Raw genomic sequence first — 18810 nt, 5'->3', positions numbered from 1 at the left:
CTATAGGTTTACTATTAGGATTGGTTAGCAAAGCTATAGGGGAGGATGAAATAATTTAACAGGAGTCTAATTCCACAAACTCCTGCCTCCTGAACATACAAATAATATAGCTAATTCAGGTTCATTCTGAAACCCAGCACTAGGTGCAGGTCTGGTGTGAGGTTCTAACCCTGAGTTAACATTAAACTGAGGCACATTCCAGTAAACAGTAGAATAACCAATGGCTGCCTTACTTTCCCCCGATCACATCCATGGTGAATCTCAAGGCCTCCTGTACACTCTCAGGCTGGTTCTGCTCCGGATTGAAATACACAGAGAGCACTGTTAGCACCTCCGATCAGTGGTGAACAATACACTCCTGTTTAAATATGTATAAAGGCTTTGCTCTGACGCCAGGGCATGGAGTCTACAAGAAGCTGAAAGGAGTGGATTCATTTTCTAAAACCTCCAAACCAGTGTGTAGAGTTAGGTGTGTATTTGTGTGCATTAGAGGTGTCAAGACTTCAATTCAATTCCTAAACATTTAGATTAAACACGTTTATCGTTGATGCTTTAACATAACTACGAAATACTTAATATTATATAAATAACCTTACACAAGGCCAACATATGTGTTTCATGCACATTTCTAATAACGTTTAAATGTTTATACTAAAGCTACTAACACCCCTAATGTGCATGTGGATTTCTATTTCTACCTGCATGCTGTTGGAAAGTGAATATCTCTGATACCTTGGCCAGCTTCACAGCTTCATTCAGTTTATCCAGAGCACTCTGCAGGTAGGCCAGCTGCAAAAATATAAAAAACATGTTTATATGAGGGATAGATATGGACAGCTTCAGGTTTAAACAACTACAGAATCCCAGGGACCCACACAAATACATACACCTGGCGTTGTATATTAAGACAAATCAGCTTCAATAACTAGAACCCAGAGCTGTGTGGGGGCGCTGTGCTGTTTACGGATAACCTTGAGTCTTTTTGGCACACTGGGTTAACAAATATCATGAGACCAGTGTAACTACCAGCACCACAGAATGGTGTAAAAACCCACAATAATATTGTACTTGCTTAGAACTTACTGTATTCCTTCGAATTTAAGACACCCTCGAATTTAAGACACAGCCCAAATTTACCACCCTCAATTTGAGGAAAAAAATTAAACATCAAATAAACATGCATTTACAAAGACACAACCTCAATTACGCTGTTGCATCACACAAAATTGACACAAAACAGTGTTGTTGCAGATTAACCATGGAACTTGTTTATTGTGCTGCAAACTGTACAATACTTAAGATGGCGTCGCTGTCATAAACATACCACTACTCACTTACGGCACCACACACAACAGCAAGCATGACACAACACTCCATGTCACCCAGCAACCACAACAGCATTGAACACTGCTTGGCATGTCAAAAAATATGGGGTCTGATCAGCAATTCCAATCTGTCCAAGCTGGCACTGTCTGTTAGAAATGCTGAAATTGTAAATGTTTCTCTTGGAATTCCTCAGGAGGCTTGGTTTGTTTTTTCTCAGCCGTATCACGTTGCTGCTTGTGTATTTGGGCAGAATCCTTTGATCATCTTTTCTCGGCAGTCAGTCACGCTGCTGTTTCTGTACTCGGGTAGTCAGGTCTTTTGTTGGCGATTTTAATACACGCATCACTATACTGTACTTGAATTTAAGACGAATGCTATTTTTGAGAAGCAAAATTAAATTCAAAGGAATACGGTAATTATACTTGTAATACCACTGAATATAGACCAAAGTTTTCAAAAATGAAGAATAACACAACGGGTTAGAACCTTAAAGCTATTTACTCCAACTCATCATTAGTGCATTATTTTTTCTCTGAAAGAAATTTAGAATTAAAATTTGAATATAAATAAGAAACAACTTAAGACTATTCACAAGTTAATAAGACAAAAGTCTTAGTTATTTGGTAACTTTATTGGGTGTGTTTCTCCTCTCTGAAAAAAATGTGCGAATGACGACTTGGAGTGAATAGCTTTGAGAATTTAGCCCATTACGATCTGTATCCAGTAAAAAAAAGGAGCCGTGCAGCTGAGTCGCATACCTGCTCTCCGTACTTCTGCTGCTCCTCCGCCTGCTTGCCCATGTGCAGCTGGGGAAAGAAATCAACAACGTCAGACAAGCCTGCACACCAGTCTGAAACGCATAGACAAAGACCATCAGTTCCCTCTCCGCAAAGATGAACTCTCCGCTCAACACATCCCATTACTGTCTTCTTTCCAAAAACAATACAAAGAACTGACAAAATAACTATAATGGCTGGCTTCACAGGCCTCGTTCTGCACCAATGTTTACCTTATCTAAGTGAAACCAGTCAAACATATACTGAGAGGTTTTTGTATTTTATTTATTTATTTATTAACAGATTTTTCAACACTTTTGGTAACTTAATGTGTGCAGTTTGCCCTGCATCATGTGGTGTTACATATTCTATTCAAAGCCTGTTTGCTAAACTGAAGGGAAGCGAGACTCTGTTGCAGGAACATACTGACCCAGAAGGTAAACGAGGTAGCAGCTGCAAGCAATAGCCACAGCTTGAATCAGGTACCAAGGGGTCATGAGGGGTAGCATAAAAGGGGCCAGAGAAACTCTAATCTTTTCCTTTGCTTGGTTTTTGGTTAGAAACTGGAAGGACCATTAGAGACGCAGAGAAAGCGTATTGGAAATATTCGTGAGTGTTTTTGTTTGTTTGTCCGTGTCTGTTTACTAACTGTCTGTGTTTTCTGATTATAACACTACACAGCAAAACAGAAATTCGGAACTGTCGCCAGCACAAACCGGATCAACACTGCACTTCAGTCACGAATAACAATGTTGTCACTGTCGTTCAAAAATAAAGCACGTACTATATTGTACTGCACCACAAGCACTGAGAGCACTCACTTTGGACTGGCGATGGTGTGTGTGTCTAATTGTGTGTGTTTAAGTACTGTGCGTATTATTTATGGGACTGCAACCCTTTTTCAATACTATGCAATACACATGGTGGTGCTTGTTATTATTTACTCTCTGGTCATCAGACCCTTGGATTATAAACAATTAATAAACAAACCATTTCACCAGGACTTTGCTGTCTGTTGGTTTTTTTGGATTATTGCACCAGCACCGCACCTGCTATACACCTGTTCACTATCAGCAGCCACTTTGCCACATTGATATACAATAAATCCTGTTCTAGCATCAAGACCATGCTTAATTATGTTAGCCACATATAAAACCAAGGACATGTTAGTTTGAGACTGCATTATGCCATTATCTCATACATTACCTATCGAGTACAGCCTTGACTGGATTAGTTTACGGGACAGAAAAGAGTGCATCCTGTTTTCAGAACCCCTCAGGTCAGGTATCATAGCTATCAGGGACGCCAGACAAGGACTGAGTTTGTCAGGGCCTCTAAAGCGTTTCAATTTCAATATCCTCACATCTGTTGTGAAAACTCCCCCTCCTTGTTTAAAGAGTAATTGGCTTCAAACATCATTTGAATGTATTCTTTTTTATTTGTTAAATGTTTCTTACTGTTTTATGGTGTTTACAATCATTCACAGAGAGGGTCTTGTTTTTTCTTTCTGTATATCTGCCTTCAAGCTTGCCTATGCCTACATGAATGTTGAGGTGGGGCTGGCAGAGCTCAAAGCTTCTATTGTCACATGATCAGTCCCAGCACTTAGAAAGCCAGTTAATGGCAGATTTGGAGAATAAAATGATAACTCAAACACTCAGAAAGGTTACAAGCTCCATAAAATAGTATGAGAAATGTAAAAAAAATATATATAATTAAAAAAGACACTGAAAGCTATCCACTCTTCAAATCTTTCCCTGCACCTCCCTCTCCTCACAGCACAGCTGGCGGTCACCTACATGAGCGATGGCTGCGAAGTAGTACATCTTCATCTGCACCAGTTTCTTCCACTCCTTCTGGATCTTCCCGAGCAGAGAGGCTGTTTCTAAGTTCTCTAGAGCCCGGCATGCCTCCCTGTAGTAATCAACAACCTGCAGGTTTCAAAAGGCAGAGACAGTGAATCACTATTAGAGGAACTTTGTACAGCAAACTACACCATGGGGAGACACAGAGTTTAATTTAGATAGTAACAGACAGCATGCAGGGTGTGTATAGGGACACAAAGAGTGCAACCGACAATAATCTGCAACCTACAGGGGAAATACAAAAGCAAACCAAATCTCTCTCTGTATATTTAATAAAGGACAAGCCAATATATTTATTATTAACAATAGAGTACTTTACAACATCTAACTAAATAAATACTGTGAATAAACGCAACAAAATCTCTGCTGTCTGTAAACAACATACATCTGAAACACTAAAGGACCATTGTTTAACAGACAAAACAGAACCTAATATCAGTAAAGACTATATTGAGAAACAGAGAATATTCTGTCTTTTTAAAAGAAGTTCATTACCTACCATTACCAACAGCCATTTCTTGTGGTTATTCAAATCTGCACATGCACTGCTATAGAGCAGTAACACAGTAGCCACAAGGAAGAACCAGTAAATGACGTGCTTTGTATTACTTTAATATAACTCCAGCACAGCCTGTGTTTCTGATGTTACAGCAACTACTGCAAGAAGAACATACCTGTGCACTGATCCGAGCCACTAGGAAACTCTTCCTATTGTCCAACATGGACTTCTCCAGCAGGCACTCTTGCGCCTGGCCCTGAGACACAGAGACAGATTCAATTTCAGAATGGGGGGATTCAGATTTGTTTTCTTTTTTCTTTTTGGGGGGTGGGGCACGTTTGTTTTCCTCATTAAAATGTTAGGGTCAAGTCTCCCTTTTTCTCTGCAAGTTGCCCAGGAGGAGGAGGAGGAGAAGAAGAAGAAGAATTTTAAGACTGTTTTAAAACCCATACATTATAATGCAAAGGATGGTTAGTGCAAAGATCTCACTTTAAACTATCCACAGCTGCAGATCTGCAAGAAATAGATGGGAGGTGGGTATAACATGATTTTACACAGGTCAGAGGTGTGAGATGACATATAAACCCAAGAGAGATAACTTGAGGGTTTATCAATGCCATCTCACACCAAGGGTGTCTTTAAAATATTGTTACACACCTCCCAATACATTGTTTTGTATAATTGCTGACCCTTACAAATTCTAACTGGTTATAGCATGGCAACAAATAATAAGGACAGCATGCTTATTCAAACAGTTTGACAAAGTTTTACAACTTTAACAGAGAACACTGACTGTGTTTAGCTGTATAACTAAAAATAATTCTGAACCTGTAGGGTTATAAAACATAATTTTATCACAGATCTGAGAGACTCGTGTGTGTAATTGTTGTTGGTCAGTAGTTCTAGCTCTGTAACTGGTTTCAACTATTGCAAGCCCAAAGAACATTTAGCGATTTCTCAATTGCAACTTAATATACATTAACATTATTCTACTTGTTATGAGGCTTATTTGACAGTCCTACCTGACTGCAGCCCTTCTCACATCTGATTGGCTTATTACCTGAATTCACCAATTTTGATACGTCTCTTCCCAGCTGGGTGTGGGGTATCAGATTTGTTAGTTTTCGTCTGTCATTGCACTAGGATAACAAAGAGGGCTGAACAGTCTTTAATTTAACAAACTTAACAGACTGTGGGAATTGTGCGCACATCTCTTTAAAAAAGAGTGGATCTGTCTGAAAATTGCATGATTCCCACAATCGTGCACTGAAACATAAGCTCTGTTTTACAAAGGAAGGATCTCTCGTGCTATAGTGGGTGCTGCCCTACCAGCATGAGGTTGATGTTGAGGTTGATGATCTGGTGGCTCATGTCCACACTGAAGTCGTGGCTGAAGTGGTCGCGCAGGTAGGAGAAGGCTCCGGCTGAGCACTGAAAGTGGGTGCAGGACACCTTCATTCCCTGCAACACAGACAAAGACAGAGAATACAGGGAGAGACGCTCACAGACAAAGTACTGATCAGCATCTTAGAAAGCACATTTTTACACCGAGAATGGATAAGACTGAAGTAGTACTGACTGGAAGTTTTATTCTAAATATTTATTTAATCACAATTTAATAATTAATAGTAAGTCCATGTTGACAAAACCATAACATGCAGTGTACTCCAATGTTAAAAGACCCTTTGCTTCCTCCCTGCTCTTTAATTCATGATTTAATTTTTTTTTTTTTTTTTAAATCAGCAATGTTCAAATATGTAATAACTGTGCAGCAGGCTTATAACTGTTAATCCTGTGTTGGAGGAGTGTTGCCTCTCCACGGTGACATACTGAATTGTTCTATTATAAGGCTGTGTTCAAGCTTACCTCCTCTGATACCCTGTTGTCCATGGCTCCTAGCATCGAATGCAGAACACCTGTAGGATAGAAAAGTCACGTTAAACACCCAACGCATCCAAAAAGCAGCTGAACTTCAGCTAATATCATGCACTAGACCTGATCAGAGTCTAAATCTAACAGCCAATGGGTCTAAATAGAGCCATTCAATTTCCTCATCTGTGTGATTGACACAAACCAATAAATACCATAAATATACTGCAAAGCACTGTTCTTAAAAGCACTGTGTGCTAGCCAGAGAACTGAGAGACACCAGTATAATTAGTGTTCTGCTTTTTTTTTTTTTTTTTTTTAAAAAGAGCCTTGTGTTGGACTAAAAAAGCTTCAGACAAGCGGCTATTCTCTGCACTCTGTTCGCTGAAGCGGCTATTCTCTGCACTCTGTCCACTGAAGCGGCTATTCTCTGCACTCTGTCCTCAGACAGAGTGGACAACATGGTCTTGGTATCCAGATGCACTCCTAAATAGGAGTCTGTCTGCGAAGGTGTGAGGTGACTCGTTGTATAGTTCACTGACACACCTAACTGAAGCAGGTGGTCTGTGATGAGTTTCGTATGAGCTCCTGCCTGAACAAATGAGCCAATCGTCCAGGTGATTGAGCACTCTGATGCCCCAGAGTCTCAATGGGGCCAGAATAGCTTCCATGCATTTTGAAAAGGCACGGGGGGCTAAATAGAGGCCGAATGGTAAAACCCGAAACTCGTACGCTGTCCCTTGGAATGCGAACCTGAGGTACTTCCTGTGCCCTGATTTTATCGGGATGTGCGACAATAGTGAATGACTCTAACCAGTGCTAACAAGAAAAATGATGGCACTGTCTTGTATCGAATGCCTAACACCTGCACTCTGTACTATAGTACAATGTATTGTACTGTGGCAAAGTGGTTTGCAGTGTGCAGGTGTAGAGGTGATGCAGTGCTCAAGACAAGGACAAAGTACTGTTGAAATGGTGGTTTATTTATAATCCAAAGTCTGATGACAACAGTAAACAATAAAGAGAACAGGCAATATGCTTTCTTAGTTAAAGCTGTTTAGACATCCGCGAGCAAGCGAAGTGCGCCGAGTACCACTTTTTAACACGTACCTGAAAATAACACTACACCGGTAAGAAATTAAAGTTACTTTCACCTCTGACTATAGCATCTACTGTGACTTCAATAAGATCTGCCAATCTGATTTAGACATTGCCGGAATGGTCTATATATATACTGTGTTCTTAAATAGTAAATTTAGTATTATTTTTATTATTTGTTTTGCAAAACAGAAACGTTATGTTCACTTTTATTGCATTTGTACTTTTATTGTCTGTAATACAATGATGCATTTACGAGGTTGTGCTTCAGTTCATTTGATTTCAGATAATGTATTTATCTTTTAACAAAAACATTATATTTATGTATTTCCCCTTTGTGCAGGTTCATAAAAAGGTTCATAATGTGTTTTTCCCTCATCCATAATAAATCATTTTCATTTTGGTAAATGAAGTGGTATTAAGTTATTCTGTCTTCTTATTTTTCCCCTATCAATCAGTCGTCCTGAAATATCAGTCTGATATATCTGCCTGTTTGATGGAAGGCAGTTTTCAATTTGAGACTTTAGTGCCTAGTTTTACACTGAATTTGCCAGTTGGACTTATGTGGGGTGGGGGGGGGGGGGGGGGGGGGGGAGTTTACGCTACAACCACTTGGATTTGTGTGGGTGTGTGTTTACGATACAACCTAACTCGCTTCCAATTTCTTATTCTTACTATGATTGGCTGCTAAGACAACAGGGCTAACCAGTGATTGGATAATGTTTTGTTGGGTGGGTTTGTATTGTACAGTTTCCTAGTAACTGTAGTATTACTTGTGTAATAGAAAATAAAAAAAGGACTCATCATTAATATCGCAGAGTCATAGAGCCCGAAGGTTTGAGTCCGACTCACACAAGGTCGAATCAGAGTCTTTTGCGGTCGTGACTGAAGTCCGAGTTACGAAAAATAGGACTGGAGTCCGACTCGAGTCCTGCAAGTCTGATGCTCACTGACCAAAACAAAATTATTGAAACACCCCAACCCTACTCCATGAACCAAAAACCGGTGCCTCCTGATGCACTGACCAAGGATATGTAGACCAGTGTTTGACAAGGTCAGAACCAGAGACCTGAAAACACTCTGTTCCCGGATAAGCTCAACTGTGGGATCTTGAAAAAGCAGCAATAAAATAACACACAGGGAAACACAATTGTAGTCATGGCCACATATGATGAGCTACTGTTCAACAGAAGATCATGGAAATATTGGGGAACAAGCCCCATGAGATGTACATATCTAATCAGTAGGATGCCCAACATGTGTCAGTCATCACAGTTTCCATCTGCATGTCCACCCCCCAGTGTCGTACCCAGGTTATAGAGGATGCAGGCCTGTTCATAGCTGATATCATCGTGGGTAACCGTCTTCCCAGAGAAGATCTCTGTCCTGCAAAACAGACAATTTGAATCACAATGAACCGATCATACATGATAAAGCAACAATGTGAAGTGACTCCCACTAACGTGGTTAAAAACAGGGTTTGTTCTCTGTCCTTCAGATGAAATGTAAAACAGAGGTGCATTGGTAAGTGATGCACAGTTCACCCCCAAGTCTCTGTAAGTCACTTTGGATAAAAGCGTCTGCTAAATGACCAAAATAATAATAAGGGGGACAAACAGCAATTGGGTACCGATCTGTGCACAGCCCTCACCATGTGATGGGCACTGCCGCTTCCTGTCCAGACCCCATGGGCACCCGGCTCTGGAGGTAGTGGAGCTGGCCGAAGTATTTCCTCAAGGTACTGCAGCCTTCGAAATCCCTTGTGACGTTAACTGCGCCCTGCCCAAGAACACACAAGACACATGAGCTGAGCTCTGCTTACACAGGCTCTGAGTCACACCACACGAGGATCAGAGACATGGATATATTTCACTGCCCTATGACACTTTGCAATACAAACTCCAGATTTAAGAAGGCTTGTGTTAACATTTGAAAAGGCCTCAATTAAAAAAAAAAATAAATAAAAAAAAAAAAATCACCACACCTTTGGAAATTGCGATGTGATTGTATGTTGCCACTGAGAAGGAATAAAGAAAATAAGAAAAGATACAAATGAGAGGCAGCCATTCAGACTATCTATGCCTATCCGGTTAAAATCGAGCACTGTATTTTATTTAATCCACACATCATCTCTAGCCAACTAACTACATTTTACCTGCCCTCCCCTACTTAACTATAATCTCTTAGCCCTCCCACCACAAGTTGTTTCGACCAATGAGGAGCAGTAGATCCCAGAAGACGCTCCATCCAAAGCCATCTAGCCCCTCCCCCTGTGACAGGTACCTGTCTAAGCTGCTCCAGTTTCTTCAGCTGCTCGTTGTAGTTTTCTGGGTCCTCTCCATAGTTCTTCAGGATGAACTGTGGCGGAGAAAGAATAGAAATAAAAACCATACCCGGCAGCATCTCTTCACACTGAGCACAGCAAACATGCATCAGAGCCATCAGAGGTTCAATGTAAAAGACCTGCTAATGTAACATAGTTGTGCCCCATCACTGGAATCAGTCTTCAGGAGTGGGGAATAAAGATTCTTCACTTTTACACATTTTTAATTGGAGGAGACAGTAGATGGTTAATATACAGTAAATGAATGAATCATAAAGTCTTGTCCAAAAGAAAAGGTGCTATGAAGAAAGATATGAGAAGACGTGAAGACTACCTTGCCTATTGTAGCAGTGAATGAGCAGCCACATTGTGAAAGCTGCTGAAATGAGTTTGGACAACATTTCCTGCATCGTCTCCCTCTTAAAACCAGCATACCCTTTAGGGAACTTATGATAAATGTAAGATACATAATAGGCTATAATATGAATGTTTGTTCCAGTATAAAAATAAAGTGAGTAGCCACCAGACTGTGTAAATGAATGCAGAGCATACACATACAGTCTTACACACAGATGCGTGTGCTAGAGTGCTTATTTTAATGGCTTACACTGATCCAAGTTTTATTTTCTGATCGGGTTTTTGGTGAAATTAAAGAACTAAAAACGTTTAGGAAATGACGTGCACTGCAAGTCAACACTTTACAAAAACAAGTGTTTACTGGATCATTCGATTAAGGAAATCCACACAGGACACAAACACGGTTCTTAGCCAGGAAGTAAGACAAAAACATTCCTGCTTCCAACTGTCTTTGACAACCATTTATTCAGTTGAGACTTGATCAAAGCATGTGACAGCGACATCACCAGAATGTTAAACACCCTTTCCCCATTTGTGAGAGATGAGATCAGCAATGAGCAGAACGTACCCTCAGCGAGAGAAGCAGGGGCCATATTGCTGCACTCACTGCTGCTTCTTATGCACAGACAATAAAACAAATTAGGACTTCCATGTATCCCATTTACACTAGTCACTTTTAAGCCAGCTTTGAGGTAGCTTAGCTCTTCGGACGACTTTTTTTTAATGTAGTGATAACACAGCCATCCTAATTCCAGCCATCTCAAAAGTGTCCTACTGGTAACTTTGCAAATTGGTCTGTTTTTGCTCTACTGTGAACACAGCAGTTCTAGTCAGCTCAGAAGAATGTTGTGAGCAAGCCCCCAGTGTCAGAGTCACTCAGCTGTCTCCTTGGGAACAGGATACTCAGCTGAAGCTGCAGACATGAAAGGCCAGAGTGATCAGAGCCAGTACTTACTGCTGTTTTTTAAAGTTTTATTTAATTGTCTATTCTGAGCAGTTTGACAGGATCCTGGACAGTGATTATTTGCAGCGGTATTAAAAACTGGTTTTCCAAGAGGGAAAAACAAAGTGAACATAGTTTGTGTTATAGTCAGTGCTGGGACGAACATGGAATATTCATGTTCGTATATTCATTCAAGATTTAGATATTGGTTCATATATTCACTCATTTTCAAAACGTTATCAAAGCCATTACATGTTACACTGTATTAAAGTTGATAAATATCCCAGAAGAAAGGCAGGCCTTACTTTACCCTTGTGGATTATATACAAAACAAAGAATCCTTTACAGTAGTTATGGTTAAAAAAAAATGACTGTGTATTTTTGGTAAAAACAAAGTAGACATGTTTTCATAAAGTAATAACGCTCTTTTTTTTTTTTTTTTTTTTTTTTTTAAACTTGAATAAACACTTCAAATAAAATAAATGTGGAAAAGAGTAGTTGTACAATGAAAAAACAATACTTAGCCTACACACTGTTTTATTACATTCTCTTTTAAACATTGCCCAACAAAAACACTAGGACTGCTTCATGAAAGAAAATTAAAACGTTGACCATTATACTTTTGCAAGTATGACCTGTATCATTACAGACAGAAATGGACCAAGTGACTCGATTTTATTTAGCAAATACAGTGAACAGCAACACTGACCAGTGTGCAGGGAAGACCTTAGCCAGTGTCACAGCCTTTCTTTCAGGAGGTGACTACTAGAGTTAACAAGGACAGTACATATGACAATCTGCTTAAATTTTCAAAAGGTATTTGACAAAAAAGTACTGCATGAAAGACCACCTAAAGATGAAATCAGTAGGAATGAACGCTAAAGTAGCAGCATGGATTTATAATTAGTTACAAGATGGAAAGCTGAGAGTTATATTTAGAGGCCAGGTATCAAACTGGAGTAACATAACAAGTGTGGTACCATAGGGATCAGTGTTAGGACCAGTGTTATTCCTAATCTATATAAATGACCTGAACCAAGACGTAATCAGCAAGATATGCAAACCTGCAGATGACACAAAACTGGGAGAGGTAGCCAACTCCCAATCAGCAACTCTAATAACACAAAGACATTTAGACAAGATTAAGCTTGGGCTGAAACATGGCAGATAAAATTTCATACGAATAAATGCAAAGTCTTGTACATAGTCCGCAAAAAGATTAGAGGCAAGTACAACATGACTAATAATGAAATAGAGGAAGCTATGTATGAAAAGGACTTGGGGGGTGGGGGGAGTTATAAAAAAGGCAAATGAAGTTAGATTACATCTTCTCTCACATGTCAGTCACGTCTTCTTTGTCTTGGTCCCCGGTGCCCCCTACGGTTTCTGTCCGTATAAGGAGAGTATCTCCTCTCTTCACTCGAAAAAGTGTCTTTATCACCTCTCGTATCCTTCAAGAAGAGACTAATTTGAGATATATATATATATATAGATATATATTAATATATATATATATTATATAAACGCAGGGCTCCATTCGAAAAACAAGGCATAATATCGGAGTAGTGATGTCAAAATGTGATATTCATCTAGAAGATTAGGCATGACCTTTGACCCATATTTGGCTCCTGTGCACCCCGACCATTTTCAAAACAAAATGTCTTGTTTTAAATCACTCGACAATGTTGTACATATTTACGTTGTATATCTAGGATTTATGTCACAACTGTGTCCTTTCCAATTACCATTAAAGAAAATACCCATTATAGCTCATAATGTAATTAACCATAATAAACACAATACCTCAGTAAGAACTAGTGATTCTGGCTTAATTATCCATAGAGATTAACAATTAATATTATGCATGTTCAAGTACTTCAAATCAATCATAAATGTGTATTTGTTATAAGTCAAAAATAAACCTAACAATCCAAATTATTATTACATTTATTCATATTCTCAAAAGGAAGAAGAATAAAGGTTAGGCTTCATCTTTAAATATATGTATAAAGAAGAAACAAAACAAAACATTCAAGGAAAAGTAATGCATTGCTAAATGTTCATAATAAATCCTTAATGTCCTCTCTGGTCATAGAGTTCTGCATTAGTGAAACAGTCTTAATAGTTCATCATGCATTTTTTGGTTGAGTCACACATTACATATACATGTGCCAGCTTCCACGTGGCTAAGTACGCATGTACAATGTTCAGCATCTAGTTGAATAGACGCACATTACGTATTGTGACAATATCAATATCATGGATTCAGTTCAGTTACTTGTAAACACACAATATAAGTTTGATACTTATTCTGTTGGTGCAATGTTTAAAACAAAGTCTTCTTAGCACGGTCAACCTCTCTGTAGAAGTTAGCTGTGCAGCAGTGCAGTATCTCTGTGAAGTCTGTACTGTAGGCAAAAGCTTTCGTCATTCCAGAGGCAGAACATCTTCTCCGGGACAGCTTTGAAGTTTACATCATTGTGTCTTCGTTGAATAACTTCAGAGTTTGATGAGTTGAGAGCAATGAGATTGAAGAAAGAGTGAATCCAGAGAGTGCAAAACCAGAGCTTCCAGAGAGAAGAGCAGAGTGGAAATCCTTGTTTGGAGTTTAAATAAAACAATGTACAGGCGTTCCCTTGTACTGTAAACAAATCCTTGTCGGCCCTTCCATTGGTTCACAGTATTTGATAGACAGTTGCGTGTCACACAAAAAGGGTGTGTTAGAAATGGAATGTATCTGCCTATTTTGTTATCAAAGGCTTTTATATTTATCATTTAAACCTCCTATTCAATATAATTTTAGTTACATTCACTGGAGAAGCATACAAATTTCAGTTTTATTCTCTACACAAAATTACAATTACAAGCATATAAAACACGTCAATCAAATACAATCAAAGGATAATATTTAAAAATAGTTATTAGTTTATAATATTCATTTAAAACACACTAAACACTTCAGATTTATTGGGAAACTTACTTAAAATAACTATTAAACTTGTGTCCACAAGTTATGTAATTAAAAATGATTCTTTAATCATTTTAACACAATAATGGAACAACTGCATCGTCACTATAGCTTGCTTGGAAAGTTATATGACACCTCAGGAGACTAGACAATCAGACAGCATTTTGGAAGGCGAACTTCAAAGAGTTAACACAGTTTGTGGCCTGTGCCTTATCTACAACCTTTGAAGTTCTGGAATCGGTGTTAACAACCCAATCCCCACAGCATGTCACACAGACAACAGAAATAAATATCTGAGAAATGCTTACATTACAATAAATGTAACCATGAATTTCCTTGACACCACCACCCACAATTTGTGGTTTTTATACAAATCTGTCTCTGTGAAGATTTACAATCATCCTCCACCAATGGCAGCACCAAGCAAGCGAACGAGACAAATAACCTTCGACTCTGTTTGCGTCTAAGAAAAAAAAAAAAAAGCATACCCCATTGAAACACCTTTTCCTTAAAAATATATTTTTTGCAGTTCACCATCTACCCAGTTTAATTCACTGTTCCAGAATTTTCATAAAGTGGTTGCAATCCTCCTGGATCCTGATTTCAGGATTGTTTCGTTATGTGCGCTACACTGCTGCACTTAGGAACTAGGCAACCAACTCCTGCTGCTAAAATTAAAACCATGAGATTTGAAATTTGCTTTAATGATAAAATAACAGTCACTGTCTGCAGCTACTCAGCTCAACATGGCAGAGAGAAATGAAATAAATTAATGAATTAATAAATAAAATATTGACTGTGACAAGAGACCCAGAGGAGACATTCAGTACATACCTTCAGTTCTACAATTAACTGGAATGTGTTTGTTATTTGTTTTATGTGATGGATCACTTTCAGTTGTTGTTTTTTGCTCATTTGTATTTGAACAAATGAGATTTCTTGACTACACAATTAAAAAAAAAAAGACTGTACTTATGTTTACCTGTTTTCACTCTGCCTACTAAACAATCCTTACCTTGCTGTGTGATGGAAACCAACAGAAAAAAAAAAAAAAAAAAAAAAACATTTAAAATTCAGGTGTTAATAAGGTACAGTTTTAAATAACGCTATTTTTTTATATTCTTTGATTTTCAAAGTTTGGTATATGGTCTGTTTAATTACAGTATTTAATTACCTTAACTGTAGGTGTTAAAGTTTTACTGAATTGCATTAATATAATGATTTGTAAAGCTTTGTCATTTTGTATGCTTAATGTGATACAATAGGTTAATAGCTATATATCATTATCAGTAGGCCTTGTGTATGTTAACTATTCTATATACATTATTAAAAGGTACAGTAATTGTTATCAATACCTGTTCAAATATCTACACAAATCAATTATGCAAACTAGTATTGGTCCCAATCAGTTTGAATAATTGACTCTACTGTAATTGTGTGGTCAGCACAGTACTGACTGATAGGGGCTGAGCCAGTGCGGATTCACTCACGAAATGCTCTGTTACATGGGGTTAGAATTAGCTGAGGCAAAACTGCACCAGGGTGACAATTGTGCTAGTGAGGTGATGTTTAGCCAAGGATAATTCCCACTACAAGCAAGGGAAACCCCACCTGCCACCGTGACAAATACAGACACTGACATTTGTTTCTCTGCCTTCAAATGCATGCAAAAAATAAATAAATAAATAAATAAATAGGATATTTGTCCCAGCACTAGCACGTTTTTTGTCGCAGTGCTAACATGGACGGTGGAGAAGTTATGGAGAAGTTCTGGACTGTAGTACAAGCGTGTAGTCAGTGTGTTACTGTCACAGCTTTAAGCTTGCAGACAATGCAGTATACAGTAATCCATCGTGTACCCGCCCTAACTCTTTAACTCGCCATGATCAAGTTCTTGTTTGAGCATCTGAGTGAGTGAGTTAGAACCAGAACCAAGGCTGGTTACCGAAGAGTGAACTAAGGAAGTCAAAACCACTGACAGCCAGAGTTGGTTTATTAGTGAACAGAGAAGATTAGTCTAGAGATTGTAGATCCCACTAAAGTTTTCGTACAGTGTTTTATGTGCTCTGTGCGCTACCATTACTGGTAGTGTCAGGTGAGCTGTTCAGTGTGTTCATATGTATATAAATCCTGTTTGCCCGCGGGGCATATCAACTTCAAGCTCCGTCTCGATCTCCCGTCTGTCACTCAGCTGTGAATGCACACACCCACACGGTACATGGCTATTCTGTCACAAGCATAAATACCCTGTATCTTTCTAGACAAGTGATTTAAGAGAGCTCCCTAATAAAAGCTGAATCTCAAAACAAGAATTGTGTGAATACAGTATTCCTTACAGCTGTGCATAGTGGTACTTAAAACAGGATTCATTACATATCCACCCTTACTCTGGCCCCACCGCAATTGGATACTGACGGGTGACTGTACTATTCTATTAGAGGTGCAAGGAAAAGGTTAATGGATATTGAATGGCGATTTAGTGCGTGTAATCAGGTAGTAACATCATGGTCTATTGCATGGAAGTGTGCCTTTAACTACATACTCTCTTAGATTCTTGTCTTTTCCATATGATATCAGTGGGGGAGTCTTAAAAATAGGTGCTGTAGATGGGTCTTGCTGTATTTCTCTGTTCATAGTGTGAGGACCAGAAGAATGCATGTTGTTTACGGTTATTATATAAAGCAAGCTTTCTGTTTGTATTAGAAATTAGGGATTCAGCTTCACTTAAGATCTTGTCTGGAAAACCACAATTTCCAAAAAAAAAACATACATTTCCTCACTTTTGGTGAAAAAGTCTTGATTATTGCTGCAAATATGTCCAAATCCAAAGTACCTCATATTTGGAGATTATTCTCACACACACACACACACATACAATACTAAAACCTTTTGTTTACTTCCAAAAATAAAAAAGTGTGTGTGTGTGTGTGTGTGTGTGTGTATATATATATATATATATATATATATATATATATATATATATATATATATATATATATATATATATATATGTGTGTGTTACCAATCTCCAAATATGTTGAAGCTACTGTATACAGTAGCTGTCAGGTAGGTTTTATCAGCTGATTGAAGCTGGAGGCAACCAAAGCAGAGAAAGGTCTAGAAATCTGCTAGATTCTGCCTGGGCTATATCATCCTGTATCACTCAGAAGATGTGGGTGTTAGGAAACCTCTTAACTGAGACCCTACTCAGATCAATCCAACCAAAACCATGACTTAAGTAAGACCTCTGTCCTCACCCCCAACAATAACAGTGGAGTCTGAATTCATACACATGCGGACAAGTTGCATGTCCTGGACTGTGGGTACAGTCAGCCACTCCCTGCCAGTCAGTACACATCATCGTCATTTTGATCATGAGATCTGTAACTGTTTTAGAGGGGGGCGGCTGTATGCGATCCTTACTCGTTTCACTTCAATAATAATCCTATACCACTACTAGCAGGGCCTTGAATGACTTACTCCAACAACACCACTAATCTACAGATCATTATTTTTAATGTCGAGATACGGTAAATAAACAAAAGGCACATATCGGTCAGAAATGTGGGTTTACACACAGTGATCACAGACAATACGACTCAGACACAGAGAGAGAGAGAGAGAGAGAGAGAGACAATACGACTCACACACCCCGTCCGTCCGTCCCTCCCACCAATCTCCTCTGCTTGGTTCGTTCTCCACTTACCTGTTTGACGGAGGGACCAAACTGGAATTCTGCAGCCTCCTTCAAATCTAGCCATATCATTGGCATTCGAGGCACCGCCTCCATTTCACACGCCGGGTTTTATCCTGTCTCAGTGTTTGAGTTTGTTTGGTATACTAATGGCGAGTTCAGTACCCAGTGTTTTTAATTCTGAAGCCCCAGCCTTTCTCCACTTACACGTACAGGAAATAGGAGAAAAATAAACCAGGGAAGTAACGTCATTGGTATCGTTCTCCCCTCGAGTGGGATTGTGGGGTATGTAGTCCTCTCTTAATTTAATGTTAAAGCGGAGTAGGGTTAATTGCAGTGTACCATTAGTCCACTTGATGTGTCTGACTAGTGGATTAAGCAGGTTTAGTCCACTTGATTGAACTAAAGTTAGCACACCTGCTAATGCCGATTGCAGCGTACCAGAAGTTAATCATCACAGATTGATCGTCTGCCAAATCAGAATAAACAAGATCCTAGCAGTGTAATCAGATTTGTGATGATCTTATTCAAGTGGATTCAAAAGAAGCGACAGCGTGGAGAAGTACAATCTTGGATGAAAAGACGTGTAATAATATAAACAAAAAGTGCTTGGCATTTGAATAATGTCACATTACACACACATCCTTCGTGCACAGCACAAGTTTATAATATTTTAGGTGGAGGTGCTGACCCAGAAATGGCGTAAAATGTAGAAAGTAGTCTGCTTGGTTATCAGCGGTGTCGGTAAAAAAAGTGTATCAAAACGTACTTGTTGCAGAGCCTGCCGTGAACCGCACACTCAGGGTGGAATATGCGACCCACCCGCTCTCTGCAACAAGAAGTAAGCTTTGCCTCGCTTTTTTACAGTTGATGACCAAGCATAGACTACTTTCTACACACATATATAGGAAGGATAGACAATATTGAGGGAGGAAGAGGAACTGAGAGGACAAAGCACCTGCAAGAACTGGAGAACACGAAAAGGAAGATGAGATTGGAAATCCAGAAACGAGACGAGAAGATCAGAGCTGGAGGAAGAGCTGATGAAAGAACAGGGAGAGAATCACAGGATCAAACTGGAGGAAGAGCTGA

The 18810-nt window shown here is 39.0% G+C and overlaps 1 protein-coding gene across 6 annotated transcripts in view; it reads right to left on the bottom strand.

Moving 5' to 3' along the window:
* LOC121312978 (tyrosine-protein phosphatase non-receptor type 23-like) overlaps positions 1–17946 on the bottom strand; it is a 40065-nt gene extending 22119 nt beyond the window's left edge. For 2 of the 6 annotated variants that reach the window (XM_041245023.1, XM_041245025.1), the window contains exons 1-12: positions 17731–17946; positions 9717–9791; positions 9418–9450; positions 9085–9212; positions 8743–8819; positions 6333–6382; positions 5796–5927; positions 4642–4722; positions 3902–4033; positions 2085–2132; positions 733–789; positions 234–295 (exon numbers count right to left, since the gene is read on the bottom strand). In XM_041245023.1, the coding sequence (XP_041100957.1) occupies positions 234–295; positions 733–789; positions 2085–2132; positions 3902–4033; positions 4642–4722; positions 5796–5927; positions 6333–6382; positions 8743–8819; positions 9085–9212; positions 9418–9450; positions 9717–9791; positions 17731–17814 (959 nt within the window). In that variant the 5' untranslated portion in view covers positions 17815–17946. The remainder of the gene's footprint in view (positions 1–233; positions 296–732; positions 790–2084; positions 2133–3901; positions 4034–4641; positions 4723–5795; positions 5928–6332; positions 6383–8742; positions 8820–9084; positions 9213–9417; positions 9451–9716; positions 9792–17730) is intronic. The other 4 variants (XM_041245027.1, XM_041245028.1, XM_041245024.1 and 1 more) reach the window with 3 other exon arrangements.
* Between the last annotated feature and the right edge of the window lie 864 nt (positions 17947–18810).

The sequence above is a fragment of the Polyodon spathula genome, chromosome 3 (assembly GCF_017654505.1).
Source record: "Polyodon spathula isolate WHYD16114869_AA chromosome 3, ASM1765450v1, whole genome shotgun sequence".
NCBI lineage: Eukaryota > Metazoa > Chordata > Actinopteri > Acipenseriformes > Polyodontidae > Polyodon > Polyodon spathula.
This window is presented reverse-complemented; position numbering and strand designations above follow the sequence as displayed.